Consider the following 13,843-nt stretch of genomic DNA (forward strand, 5'->3'; position numbering starts at 1 on the left):
TCTTTGCTAACATTGGCTAGCAAGTTTTAGAAACGCCCCCTTTATTTCCCATCATCCTTTGCGCACCGCAGCCGAAGCAGCAGACTCACAACACTGCGGGCGACTTGACGTTACCTGAAAATTCAACAACACTCATCAGTCCCGAATAAAACTCAACTTCAGTTCGTCGCCACAATGAAAGATGTTACCGGGTACCTCAAACAACAGCAGAGCAACAGCTCCACGCCGGAGATGGCGGCGGAGTGGCACATGTTGGAGGAATTTTACAACAAAAGGTGAGAAGCCGTGCACGTCAGCTAGCTTAGCTGCTAACGCTAGGCTAGCTGACGTTAGCTAGCTCATTCATTGGAAGTGCACGCTGAGTCATGGCCGGAGCTAGCGTTAGCTGAGGGTTGGCTAATGTTAGCCGCAAGTTTCTTCTTGAAGATCAGAGCGGAAACTTGGCTTCATTTATCAGTTTTAACTTGTAAATACTTCACATCAGGAAAATGTTATTAAAATGGGTAGATGTCTTGAACACAGCACCAGAAATGTTCTCGTGGAAGACAAAGTTTTTAAATCTGTCACAAGTTTTCCTAGCTGTTTGTGCTAGGTTGGATGCTATAGATGAGTCAGTGCACGGCTAGAACAGTTACATTTAGTATGTTGCTGCTTTGTAAGTGCACATCACTATCAAGGTTAAACTGTAAATAAGCCACTTTTAAAGAAAAATGCGTGAAAGACCCTCTGTAACAAAGTTGTCTGTCATTAACTAGCAGGCTCTCAGTGAAACAAAGTGCTTACATGGCTTCACAAACAGCACCAGAATATTCAGTATAACTAGGGTTGGACACATTAACATGAACACCTTGTAGGATCAGCAGTTACCTAATGAATACATTTTATTCCATTTGGACCTTTACATGTTTTTGTTTTCACAACATTGGAAGAAATAATGTGTTACAGTTTGGATATCAGCTGATCAAATCATCACCAGAAACCCACCAGCCATCACTGTCCATTTGGAGAATTCGTTTATCTTCTTCATGTTGTGTTTTTTTTGGCAGATAGCTGAAGTGATGTACAGTCTTGTTGAGATGGGCTGTGATTTTTAACAAACACTGTTTTGTATCGACAGATTGTGGCATCAGTTGACTCTGAAGCTGACAGACTTCGTCAAAGATCCTTGTTTCAAAACAGGAGATGGCCTCATACAGGTAACTGCACTACAGGAACACCTCATGTACTTATACCACAAAATATGAGAGACCATGAAATACTCATGTATTGTATTAATTTGTGTCATCCCAAAGTTTTGTAGCATTATAATCCTGCTCAAAATATTTTCTGATCTATATCTTTATCAGGATAAGGCAAATGTGAACTGTGTTAAATTGGAGCATTGTTCTGTATGTTATCAGAAACATCGATAACTAGTTTGATGTGTTTTGCAATGACAACTCACTCTAATTATCCATTTGGTGGCCAGTGTTTGTAGAATGTAAAATCATGTCTGCCGTGTCATTTTTCAACTTTTTTTACATACTTCTAAATGCGGTTGTCACAAAAAACAACACGTGGTTAATGCCTTGTTGCCAGGCTGACATCTCTGTATCTCAAGCTGGTATAATTATATTTTGATTATTTATGTTCATAAAGCCGCATATTAACCACTGCGATTGTCTCTTTTTGTCTGTAGCTGAAGAAGAAATTCAGAAAATGTACAACATGAATCCACTGATGTTAAAGATTCAGTGTCATGCTCAGAAGACTAAACTATTTACTGATACAAAACTGATAACATTTTGGCATTTTCTGTGATCTAACTTAACTTTTTGTTCTCTTAAAGCTTTATGACAATTTCCTCAGCGACTTTGAACACAGGTGAGATAAAAGTCTGACCCTGTAACACCTGCCGGTTCAGTAGTTTCTGCTTGTTTTCCTGTTTTGATGCTAATTTATTATTTCTGCTCTCTCTGTCAGAATCAACCCGTTGTCCCTCATGGAGATTATACTGTACGTCGCCAGACAGATGACAGGTAAGAACAACATGAAGCAGTGAGGAGTGATTCTCAGCAGGAGACAGTTGAGGAGAATATTTCTTAGGATTTACAAAAAAGTTTTTTGTTTCTAGATCCTAAAGATGCCATCACTTTTCTGGAGAAGACCAAGGAGAAGGTACGTCAGCTGATACCACACAGACTGTGAAACATACACTCAGTAGTTTATTTCACCTCATCAAAGTCATTCAGCTCTTACAAAATAAATTATACCTTTTTTATACCAAAATTGAGCTGTTTTAGTTTCAGCTGCTGTTAAATTCAGTTGTATCACACTGAGACGTGTCTTCAGTACTTTTACCTCCCTGTTTATATCAGCATCAGTATATCAGGGTTGGCTCAATATCAAGAATACATCTCTGTATAACACAAAACTATTAATCAGCATTTAAAATAACTACAGCCTTTAAATTATCCTCGTAAAGTATATGGAACTAAAAGTGAAGATGTTAACCTTCATGAAAGGAGAATTGTCTGCAGGCCTGTTTTATTGGACTGCTTTAGTTTTAGGCAGGTGTGCGTAGTAAATTGGCAGCTGAGTGTAAGTAAATGGACTTTTTCTAAACTGTATTTCTGATGAAACTTTGTCTGGTTCAGGTGAAAAGCAGTGACGAAGCCGTCATTCTCTGCAAGACATCCATCGGCAGTCTGAAACTGGAGATCAACGATCTTCCCGCCACAAAGGTAAAAAGCTTCCAAACGCTCCTCAGTCTGCTGCGACAAAAATAACTCATTCAGTTTTAACCAGTTTTGACACCTTCTGAACATCAAGCTGCAGGTAATGTTCACACTCGATGTGTCTGTGATGCAGAGCTGCAAACACCAACAGCTGTTTGGGAAAAGAAAAACAAAAGTATTGAACTCCATCTCACGAGTGTTAAATTCCTTCTCCTACTGAAATAACTCAATGGTTGCAGCCACAAGAATAAAACACAACAAGCATTAAACACCAAGCAGAGATCTCATCTCCCCCTGATCTGATGAAGTGACTCAAAAACTGGATTGTAGCCGAACATGTAAAGAGTTAAAAGCAGTGTTAGTAACCATGTATCTCTTCTTTGTCTGTACGCTTTCAGAAACTCATTGAAGACGTCGAGGAAATGTTGAATAACTTGCCCGGCGTGACGTCGGTCCACGGCCGGTTTTACGACCTTTCTAGCAAATATTACCGCATCATCGGGAACCACGCGTCCTACTACAAGGACGCTCTGCGCTACCTCGGCTGTGTGGACATCAAAGATCTTCCAGGTGAGCAGAGGCATGATGGGAAACAACTTCTGGACTTGATTCCAGGCAGATGGAGCTCAGAACATCACCCGCTTTAACGTTTCAATGATTTAATTTGTTGTTTCCTCCACAGAGACGGAGAAGCAGGAGAGGGCGTTCACACTGGGACTGGCTGGACTCTTGGGAGAGGGAGTGTACAACTTTGGAGAGCTGGTGGGATTTTAACTGAAATACAGTGTGGTCATCGTGTGTTGTGTAACGTGGTCGACCTGTCAGTGACGACGTCTGCTGTTGTGTGTCTGCAGCTGATGCATCCTGTGCTGGAGTCCCTGAGGAACACAGACAAACAGTGGCTCATTGACACACTATACGCCTTCAATGGAGGAAATGTGGAGAAATTCCAGGGCTTCAAGTCTGCCTGGGGCCAACAGGTGATTAACAACAATTAATAAATCAACTGTAATCAGCATGGAAGGACTAAAAAGATGCAACCTGAGGGAGTAATGCACCTTTAAGCCTCTTCAATAATGGATTTTACCTTTAACTAGCCCGTTTATGATAAATACAGAAATATCTATACTGTTCACTCTTGTTATGTGTCAGTAACTTCAGCTTTACAAACTATCTGGGACCTGGTCAGAGGATTGTCACCTGGTTCTGTTCTCTGTTACTCGGCCGCTGTCTGATGAATCTTTCTCTGTTGGTTGTAGCCGGATCTTGCAACACATGAAGCTAAACTGATGCAGAAGATCCAGCTGCTCTGTGTGATGGAGGTGAGTCAGATCAGTTCACTTTATCTCTCTGTACACAGAACACCTTCGGCCCAGTTGTGAATGGATAAATCTCACTGCACATCGACATATCGTAGACTTTGACACCTGCTGGCCTGAAATGCATGTTTAAGTGATGAGATCTGCTTCATGTTGATATTCGTCTTTGTATGTGACTCTCACGATGTTAACATGAAGGTTAAAAACAGGAATATTAACACACTCACTCTCCTCTCCTTCCCAGATGACTTTCACTCGGCCTGCAAACCACAGACAGCTCACCTTCACTGAGATCGCTCAGAGTGCCAAAATCCCTGTTAATGAGGTCGGTTGGATTTCATCAGCTCATCAATAAACGTCATTTAAAATCTATGAACTGTGATTAGAATGGCTTTAATTCCAAGAGAGATTCTTGATTTGAACTTACTGTTGTAACGTCTGCACAGAGCAGATCTCTGAGCAGTTTCTTTACCATTTTAATTATTGAGGGTTCTGTTGATATGAATCTGAACTGACGCAGCGCAGCAGGTTCTGACGCTCTGTGTGTTTGTGTCTCCTGCAGGTGGAGCTGCTGGTGATGAAGGCTCTGTCTGTGGGCCTGATCAAAGGCAACATTGATGAGGTGGACCAGAAGGTGCAGATGACCTGGGTGCAGCCCAGAGTGCTGGACCTGCAGCAGGTCAGTCCTCCTTTTGGTTTTAGACGTTTCAAGGGAAGTGATTCTATTTGTTTCTGACCAGATCGTTATCAGCATATTGTTTATCTGAAATCGACTCTTTTTACAACTGCTAAATGTCTCATGGATTATGTTGTTATTTCTATTTATGTCTGGTTTAATCAAGTAAAGGTAAATTTGATCAAATGCTCTGAAACTGAAACCACATAGAGACAAGTTTCTTCACCAACAGCAGCAGCTTTTCTTAATTAACCCTCTAAGCCCCAATTTTCTAGGGTCAGGGTGATTCACGAAGTTTGATGTTTAGTTTTTTTTGTTTTTTTAGTAGTGTTTGGGTCATATACACGTTTTTTTTTACAGCCCAGCTGTAGCCCATCTTCTGCTGTTTAACTTGATTCTTTCATAATTAGTGCAGCAGTGGCTCTGTGATTGTTCTGCATGTCTTAAGGGTTAAAAACCCCAAGGTCCCCCAGTTGGCTTAAAGGTTTAAGGAGTGAGACTGTCAGTTTTTCTTCACTCTGTTGTGAGACCTAAATCTGATCAGAACAAAGTTAGACTCTCTTCTCTTGTGGCTGTGAAAGAGAGTGACAGAAGTAAGAAATCACAAACTAACATGGATCAGACATGTGAAAACAAAGCAGACTAAAACGGGTGATACCGGCTAAACGAGTAGAGAAAGGAGAGTTTAGTCCCCTGCAGCGTGGACTCCACCTGCTGATCTTCACTCACCTGTCGTTTTCTGTTTCAGATCAAAGGTATGAAGGAGCGTTTGGACTTCTGGTGCGGCGATGTGAAGAACATGGCCATGCTGGTGGAGCAGCAGGCCCACGACATCCTCACCTGAACCAGCTCGCCTTCGGTCCACAGAGGGAAACCTCACGGCTTCTCAACACGTCTGTTTTTGTATTGTTTCTTTCTATCCGATGTTCATTCTTCTGTTACCGCCGCCGTTTATTACCAACCTGTAAATCACACTGTGGTATTTTACAAATAAGCAACCGGTTGTAACATTTATCCTCAACATATGGACAGAAAATATTGTCCAAACATGAATAAAAATTACCAGAAAAGAAGTCATCATTGTCCCTGACAGTCATTATGTGTACAAGTGTTTTGTGTTTTATTTCTTTTCTTTTTGTGCGTCTTGGTGAAAGTCGGTTCAACTTCAGGCTGTAAATTAAGATTTATGTTTGTTTTAACTCTTCAGCTCACTCCAAGCTCCAGGTCTCTTCTGACGGCATTTTCAATATTTTTCATAATCCCCCAAAATGGTAGAAAAAATAAATGATAAACAATAAATAGAACGCTTTGAGTCATCATGATCTCATGATGTCATATATAAATGTATAACTGTGTAGTGTTAGCAGAAGCCGTTCTACAAGAACATTGTGAACTTACAGAAACAAGAGGGCCTGAGAACTATCAGTGTGAGGCCCCTGTTATTATAATAATAATAATAATTATAATAATAATAATAATATTATATGTTTGTGTCTATAAATGTTTATCAAATACACCTGAAGCTTTGACAGTGTCACTGAGCCGATGCATTGGACTCGTTTGAAAGACTCGATACATTCTTTAAAAATTAGTAAATGAGCAGGATTAAAACCACAACAGAGTGTAATTTTAAAAAAAAAAGGTTTATTACGTAAAGTCAACAGTGCTGAGCCAGTGAAACTACTCAACAAACATGACATGAAGGAGTTGTCATCAGAGGACGGACACTCAGATACTCAGTTTTCCTGTTTCAGGCTCCTGTTGTGGTTCGTCTTGTTGCTCATCCATCACCTGCAGGAAGACAAAGAAGAACAGTGGTAGTTTGATGTCTCTTTGTGGAGGTGTTGTGTGTTTGAGGAGGTTCGTGTTTTTGTGTGTTTGTGGAGGGTTTGAGGAGGTTTTGTGTGTTTGTGGAGGGTTTGAGGAGGTTTTGTGGAGGTTTGTGTGTTTGTGGAGGTTTTGTGTGATTTTGGAGGTTTTGTGTGTTTGTGGAGGGTTTGAGGAGGTTTTGTGGAGGTTTTTGTGTGTTTGTGGAGGGTTTGAGGAGGTTTTGTGGAGGTTTTTGTGTGTTTGTGGAGGGTTTGAGGAGGTTTTGTGTGTTTGTGGAGGTTTTGTGTGATTTTGGAGGTTTGTGTGTTTGTGGAGGTTTTGTGTGATTTTGGAGGTTTTTGTGTGTTTGTGGAGGTTTCGTGTGTTTATGAAGGTTTTGTGTGTTTGTGGAGGGTTTGAGGAGGTTTTGTGTGTTTGTGGAGGTTTGTGTGTTTGTGGAGGTTTTTGTGTGTTTGTGGAGGGTTTGAGGAGGTTTTGTGGAGGTTTTTGTGTGTTTGTGGAGGGTTTGAGGAGGTTTTGTGGAGTTTTTTGTGTGTTTGTGGAGGGTTTGAGGAGGTTTTGTGTGTTTGTGGAGGTTTTGTGTGATTTTGGAGGTTTTTGTGTGTTTGTGGAGGTTTCGTGTGTTTATGAAGGTTTTGTGTGTTTGTGGAGGTTTTTGTGTGTTTGTGGAGGTTTTGTGTGACTGTAGAGGTTTTTGTGTGTTTGTGGAGGTTTCATGTATATTTATGTAAGTTTTTTATGAATTTGTTTTTGTATGTATTTATGGTCATTTTGTGTGTCATTATGAAGATTTTGAGTCTTTTGGGGGAGATTTTGAATGTATTTGTGGAGGTTTTGTCTTTATTTGTGGAGGTTTTGAGTGTACCTGTAAAAAGCATTTATCATGTGAACACACTGAGAGCCACAACATTAGAACCACTGACAGGTGAAATAAATAACATGGATGATTTTGTTCCAATGCCATGTTCGGCTGTGAAACCATGAGTCCTAGCATTCGTGTGGATGTCTCTTTGACAAACACCAGTCACCCAAACACAGCAGCAGACCAAGTACACCCCGTCATGGCAGCAGCACTCCTTGGTGGCAGTGCCCCCCCCCCTCAGGAACGACCCGAGGAACGTGGGAAAGAGCTCAAGGTGTCAACATGACCTCCAGATTCCCCAGATCTCAATCCAACTGAGCTTCCACTGGATGCAGTCTGAGCCAAGAACGATCCATGGGGGCCCCAACATGGATGGTAGTTGGTTCTGATGCATCCAACAGATGCTCAACTGGACTGGGATCTGGCCAATGAGGAGACCAGTTTGACACCTTGGGTTCTTTGCCATGAGGGGGTGCAGTTGGTCTGAACGGTGTTTGGGTGGCTGGTGTTTGTGAAAGAGAATCCACAGAAATGACAGAAGTCAAAGTTTCCCAGCAGAACATTTGATTGTAACAAGATGATCAATGCTCACTTCACTTGTCAGTTGTTTTAATGTTGTGGCTGAACAGTGCAGATATACATGTTAAATACATTTCATATTTTGCATAAATTGAGTTTTTTTCATTTTCATATGAAGCTTCTAAAATCAGTCGGCAACATAAATAATTGTTTGAACATTTACAGTGATGTAAAATTATTCTGAACCCTCTTTAACCCTTTTTAACTCTTTTTAACCCTGACCCCTAACTCTAACTCTTAAGTCATGCAGAAAACCACAGAGCCACTACTGCACTAGTTATGAAAGAATATAGTCATATTTTATATCAAATTAAACAGCAGAAGCTGGGCTACAATGTGTGAAAAACATGTTTATATGACCCAAACACGACTCAAATAAACAACAAAACATCACACTGAATGTGAGTGAATCACCCTAATCCTAGAAAAGTGGCTTGGGGCTTAAGTTAAGTTAGTTTACTTAAGTTCAGTTTTGAGCTACTTACTGTCCCTGAGTATTTACATTTACTGCAACTTCAAACTGATTAAACTATACTGAACTATATTATTCATACTTTCGCTACACTTTGTCTAACAGCTTTAGTAACTAGTTACTTTGCTGATTTTTGAGTCTCATTCTCAGGTTGTCAAATAACGCACTCTGTGGGCTACTAACAGGACTCATAGAGAGTCAATTTTTAACAGTGATAAGACTTGTATTTTCATATACATTTTATCTCAAGATATAATTTGTATATTTATTTTTTTTGTGTTTATCCAATAGCTGTAAAAACACTCCTTGAATCCTGTGGGTTTTGTGGTGGGGCCTCAGTCTGCTCTGGTTGGTTGGTTCACACAAGCCTGACCACTAACAACTGGATTACTGTTACTGAACTTTTGTGACTAGAACTCCACGTGGTGAACTGGTTGTTGTAGCTTACTGCACTCAACACTGTTTAGCTGACACTGTTAGCCTGAAAAGCTTCATACCACAATGTTTCTCTAGCAAAACAACAACTTCCAAGGCTTCATAAAGTTTATCAAGCACTTTCTGAACGTACAGTTGCATTAATGTAGCTGAACTGAAAACAAACCTTCAATACACTCAGAAGGACGCAGACAAACTAACAACCGCTCAAGCTGTTTGTAGCTATCAGTTCACTGCACTTCTACCATCAACATGACCACAACAACTGCTTCCAAACAAAAAACGCCACCACAGCACACTCGGTTCCTTATTAGTGGCCTGCCGGGCAGTGAGGCCGAGGGCCCTGTAACAGCTTTTTAATGATCTCTGCTTGGTGTTATCAAGCAGGATGCTGTTGCACACAGTTGCAAGGAAAATGAATTCCTGCAGTTGTTTTAATTTAGTTCTACCACAGAGGTTCAACATTATCTTCAAGCAAAGGCATCGCGTCCATACACACTGAACTCGCGAGGGAAATCGTCATGGACAGATGAGGGCAGAGATCCAAGCCGCTTTAGTGGCGTCAGGCTAGCTTCTACCGTGGCCCTGAGCATGTCCCTAGCCAGGCCGAGGCCCAAGCTAAACACGCACACTATGTGCACGCTTCTACCAACCATAGGTGTCTGAACATGAGGGACCTGTAAGTTGGCGGGATCGCACAAGGGCTCGTAAGATACGCTATTACCAATACCAGCAACTGATCAAAGGCCTGACTACTGCCATTCATGGAAAACACTGCTTACAGCTCCGATGGACTGCACTCGGGCATTTGCCATTGAAGATAGTTGAAGTCTGGTCAAATTAACCTGTAACTTACAATATTAACACCAGGTTTGTCTGGCAGACCACTAACAACTGGATTGCTGTTACTGAACTTTTGTACCTAGAACTCCACGGTGGTGAACTGGTTGTCGTAGCTTACCATGCTCAACGTAGTTTAGCTAACACTGTTTTCCTGAGAAGCTCCCTACAACAAACCACAATGTTTCTGCAGCAAGACAGCAAAAGCAAAGGCTTCCTAAAGTGTATCAAGCAGTCTCTGCACACACAGTTGAACACTCAAGTGGAGATGTACAACCAAAAACAAACATTCAATTTAATCAAAAGGACAAAGCAAAACCAACAACCACTCAAGTGGAACCGAGGGGGGCAATCAAGGACTGACCTCACTGTGACATCATAGTGGTTTCTGCCAACCCAAACTGTCAGTATTCAACAACCTGTGAATGAGACTTAACTATCCTCCAGAATCATACTCATATTTTTTATTTATTAGTAACAATACACTGTTTATAATTACACTGTTTACATTTGTACATATTATGTTTGTACAATTCTATTTCTATTTCTATTCTGGCTCTTTCTCTTACCTTTTTATCATGTTGTTTGATTTTTTTACTATTATTATTGTTTATAGTTATATTGAACTGATGCTGATTCTGATTCTGATCACTTACTGATCTCATCTATAAAATATTTAACATGTGTACATACAACAATCCGCCACAAGATTAAAATCAAAGACAGGTGAAATGAATAACATTGATCATCTTGTGACAATGTCACGGTCTGCTGTGAAACCATGAGTCCTAGCATTCATGTGGACGTCTCTTTGACAAACATCAGTCACCCAAACACAGCTGCAGACCGAGTACACCCCCTCATGGCAGCAGCACTCCTTGATGGCAGTGCTCCTCCAGCAGGACAACACACCTGCAACGCTGCAAAAACTGCTCAGGAACGACCCGAGGAACATGACAAAGAGCTCAAAGTGTCAACCTGGCCTCTGAATTCTCCAGATCTCAATCTAACTGGGCGTCCATTGGATGTACCAGGAGCCAAGAACGATCCATGGGGGCCCCAACATGGATGTAATTGGCTCTGGCACATCCTACAGATGCTCAACTGGATTGGGATCTGAGGAGTTCAAAGGCCAGTTCAACGCCTTGAGTTCTTTGTCAGGTTCATCGGACCATTCCTGAGCTGTTTCTGCAGTGTTGCAGCTGCACTGTCATGCAGGTGGGGCACTGCTATCAAGGAGTGCTGCTGCCATGAGGGGATGTACTTGGTCTGCAACGATGTTTGGGTGGATGATACTCGTCAAAGAGGCGTCCACATGAACGCCAGGACTCAAGAGTTTCCAGCAGAACATTTGATTGTGACAAGATGATCAATGCTCACTTCATCTGTCAGTGTTTCAATGTTTTGGCTGATGGTGTATATACATGTTAAATACTTAATATAAAGAGATCAGTAATTTGCATTTAGGTGTTGAAAACAGCCTTGTTGTTTTCATTGGTATTTCTCCTATTGAAGTTACTTATAAATCACTTGTTTGGCAATTTGGAATCATTTTAAATTAGTTTTTTATGGAGAGGAACATTAGTTAAAGGCAAAGTATGTTAGAAAATCTGATAATAAGGCCTGACATATCTTACGTACTCTGCCTTTAATTTTGGCACCTCCATTGCAGGCACTGACCTTTGTTTGCTCTCAGAGACCAGGTTCCTCTCCTCAGAGTTCGCTCCACTTGAAGCTGCTTCTTGGTCAACTTCCTGCACAGCTCTGAACACTGAACTCAGCGCAGCGCTCACGGCAACACTGCAGACAAATCCCACATTTCACTGAGGGAGAAGAAGAGGAAGCACTTTAACATCACATCATGACTTCATGAAGGTCTGAGAAGAGAAATCCTGTCCTGCTTCCACAACAGCTTACGGCATTTCTCTCATTTCACATGAACACTTTGCAGTAAGATCCTAGACTTTATATATGTTAGCACGGTCTCCTTTGTTGTTTACAACACAAAGCATAAGTATAATTGGCTGGTTCAGTACTTAAGAAGCTTTTTACCCTGGGATGTGAGAGGCACTGAGACTGTTCAGGACCGTTCTGTTCAGGCTCCACCACGCCGAGGTCAAAGTCCTCAGGTCTCTCAAGGACCCTCAGTGTGCTGGCCAGACTCCTGAAATAGACAAAACACGTTTGTTAAGATCATATTTAATACATGTAAAAAAAAATGTAAAAAAGAAGAAGAAGAAGAAGAAGAAAGAAACGTTTTCCTTTGCTGTGATCACATAAAACATGTACCTTAATATTCAAAGTTCAGAGAGCATATTCAGGTTTAGATTGAATTAGCTGACACCAAACAAATAAAGTGAATGTGGAAAATATACTTCAGGTAAAGTCTGACAATTACTGGTGAAAGCTGAGAAGGAGCCTGTAAACTATCCTGACTAAAACGCCTTTTGGTTTTATTTCAGGTCCCATTTTCTATTTTAGTTCTATATGAATAAGTACTTAGTTTAAAAAAGGTTCAGAGATCGAAAGGTTGAGATCTAAAAATCCTCAAATAAAACCTCACTTAGGTTATCTAACTGTGCTGTATTCAGAACTGTTCTACATATTCAGCTCTACAGTGTTAATATGACCGTGTTAGGGTCTCTCATAAGAATTCTGCTACATGCTAACACTCTCCTCCACAGACACACAGTTAACTAACATGTAAACCTGTCTGTAAAAGCACTATGACAGAATGACTCAGTGTCTTTAAACGCTTGTTATACTGTCAAAACAGTTAATAAAGGAAACTGAGCTGCTGCTTTCTCAAACCCTGCAGCAGTGACAACTTTTAAGTCAGCTAGCTAACAGTGATCATAGCCACCCAACTCTACAGTAAATGTCAGAAGACAATGTTTGATTCTGTCTTAAATCGATAAATTAATCAATGTTTCATGCCGACGTCACCAAAACTAGCGACTTGTTTTAAGATAGTGTCCCAAATTGTATATACTGCGTATTATTCTATTAATAAACACGACAGAGTAAAAAAACCTTCAAAATCCCAATGAGGTTTGGTGCACTGAAAAAAAAACACGACGCTCCTAATAGGTTTATTTCGATGTAGTACGATGATTATGTCAATTAATTACAAAAGCTTTAATGCCGAATTCACCGAAACTATTCACTTGTTTTATGATAGCGTCCTTAATTGAATTTACTGCGCATTATTCTGCTTATAATCACGCAGGAAATAAAAACCTTCAAAATCCCAATGAGGTTTGGTGCACCTGACATAACGCTCATAATGGATTTATTTCGATGTAATAGGATGATTACGCCAATCAGTTACAAAAGCTTTCATGCCGAATTCACCAAAACTATTCACTTATTTTGGTATAGCGGCCCAAATGAATTTACTTCGGCATTAATCTTATTATAGACACGACAGAAAAAAAAACTGCAAAATCCCAATGAGGTTTGGTGAACCGAACAAAACATACGGCTGATATACACATTTAATTCGATGTGGTAGGAGGATTATGTTCCGGCCGAATTTACCTCCACACTTTTCAGTACAATAAAACGTCTCCAGCTTCGTGTTCAGAGTTAGTTCAGAAACATTTAAGGCAGAAACAACCCTCAGAGAGGCTGGTTCTCTTACTGTGCTTAGCCAACACATGAAGATTATAACTAGCTTAAACTCGCTGATAGACCACAGTAACATCAGTTAATTTCACCTGGATAGAGACAAACAATAACTGATCTATACAGGCCTGAGTCAACCTCCCACACAGATTAAATACACTTTTACAGAGCAGGTAACTGTACAAATAAAGCAGATTAACGCAGAATAGTTTACGCACCTTGTTGACGTCCTCTGAGCAGCGCTGTTCTGATCAGATCAACATCAGACAGCAACATTTAAACTTTACAAGGGAAACGACTCCCTGAGTCGTGGGCGGGTCTTATTTTGCGCGCCAAAATTATATATAGCACATTTTGGCGCGCACCACCTCCATTCGTCAACGAGTATGTGGGCGGGACCTAAAGACAGGAAATGAGTGAGACTGCACCTGCGTGACTGTTTCCAGAGAGGACACCCGAGAAATGCAAGTATTAATTTGTCCATTT

The 13,843-nt window shown here is 40.8% G+C and overlaps 1 protein-coding gene and 1 long non-coding RNA gene across 2 annotated transcripts; one reads left to right on the top strand and one right to left on the bottom strand.

The window, feature by feature from the left end:
• The first annotated feature begins 58 nt into the window (after nucleotides 1-58).
• psmd13 (proteasome 26S subunit, non-ATPase 13) lies at nucleotides 59-5,787 on the top strand. Its single transcript, XM_037095094.1, has 13 exons — nucleotides 59-275; nucleotides 1,118-1,196; nucleotides 1,829-1,863; nucleotides 1,963-2,018; nucleotides 2,114-2,157; nucleotides 2,637-2,723; nucleotides 3,116-3,287; nucleotides 3,400-3,479; nucleotides 3,572-3,697; nucleotides 3,977-4,039; nucleotides 4,281-4,361; nucleotides 4,599-4,715; nucleotides 5,461-5,787. The coding sequence occupies exons 1-13, from the start codon at nucleotides 175-177 to the stop codon at nucleotides 5,554-5,556; spliced, it is 1,137 nt and encodes a 378-aa protein (XP_036950989.1). The 5' UTR covers nucleotides 59-174; the 3' UTR covers nucleotides 5,557-5,787.
• Nucleotides 5,788-6,336: 549 nt separating this feature from the next.
• Nucleotides 6,337-13,687, bottom strand: LOC119018270. Its single transcript, XR_005074700.1, has 4 exons — nucleotides 13,576-13,687; nucleotides 11,783-11,894; nucleotides 11,411-11,553; nucleotides 6,337-6,503 (listed from the first exon to the last, which is right to left on the bottom strand). It is a non-coding gene; the product is annotated as an uncharacterized LOC119018270 (long non-coding RNA).
• Between the last annotated feature and the right edge of the window lie 156 nt (nucleotides 13,688-13,843).

Source organism: Acanthopagrus latus, chromosome 4, assembly GCF_904848185.1.
Source record: "Acanthopagrus latus isolate v.2019 chromosome 4, fAcaLat1.1, whole genome shotgun sequence".
NCBI classification, from domain to species: domain Eukaryota; kingdom Metazoa; phylum Chordata; class Actinopteri; order Spariformes; family Sparidae; genus Acanthopagrus; species Acanthopagrus latus.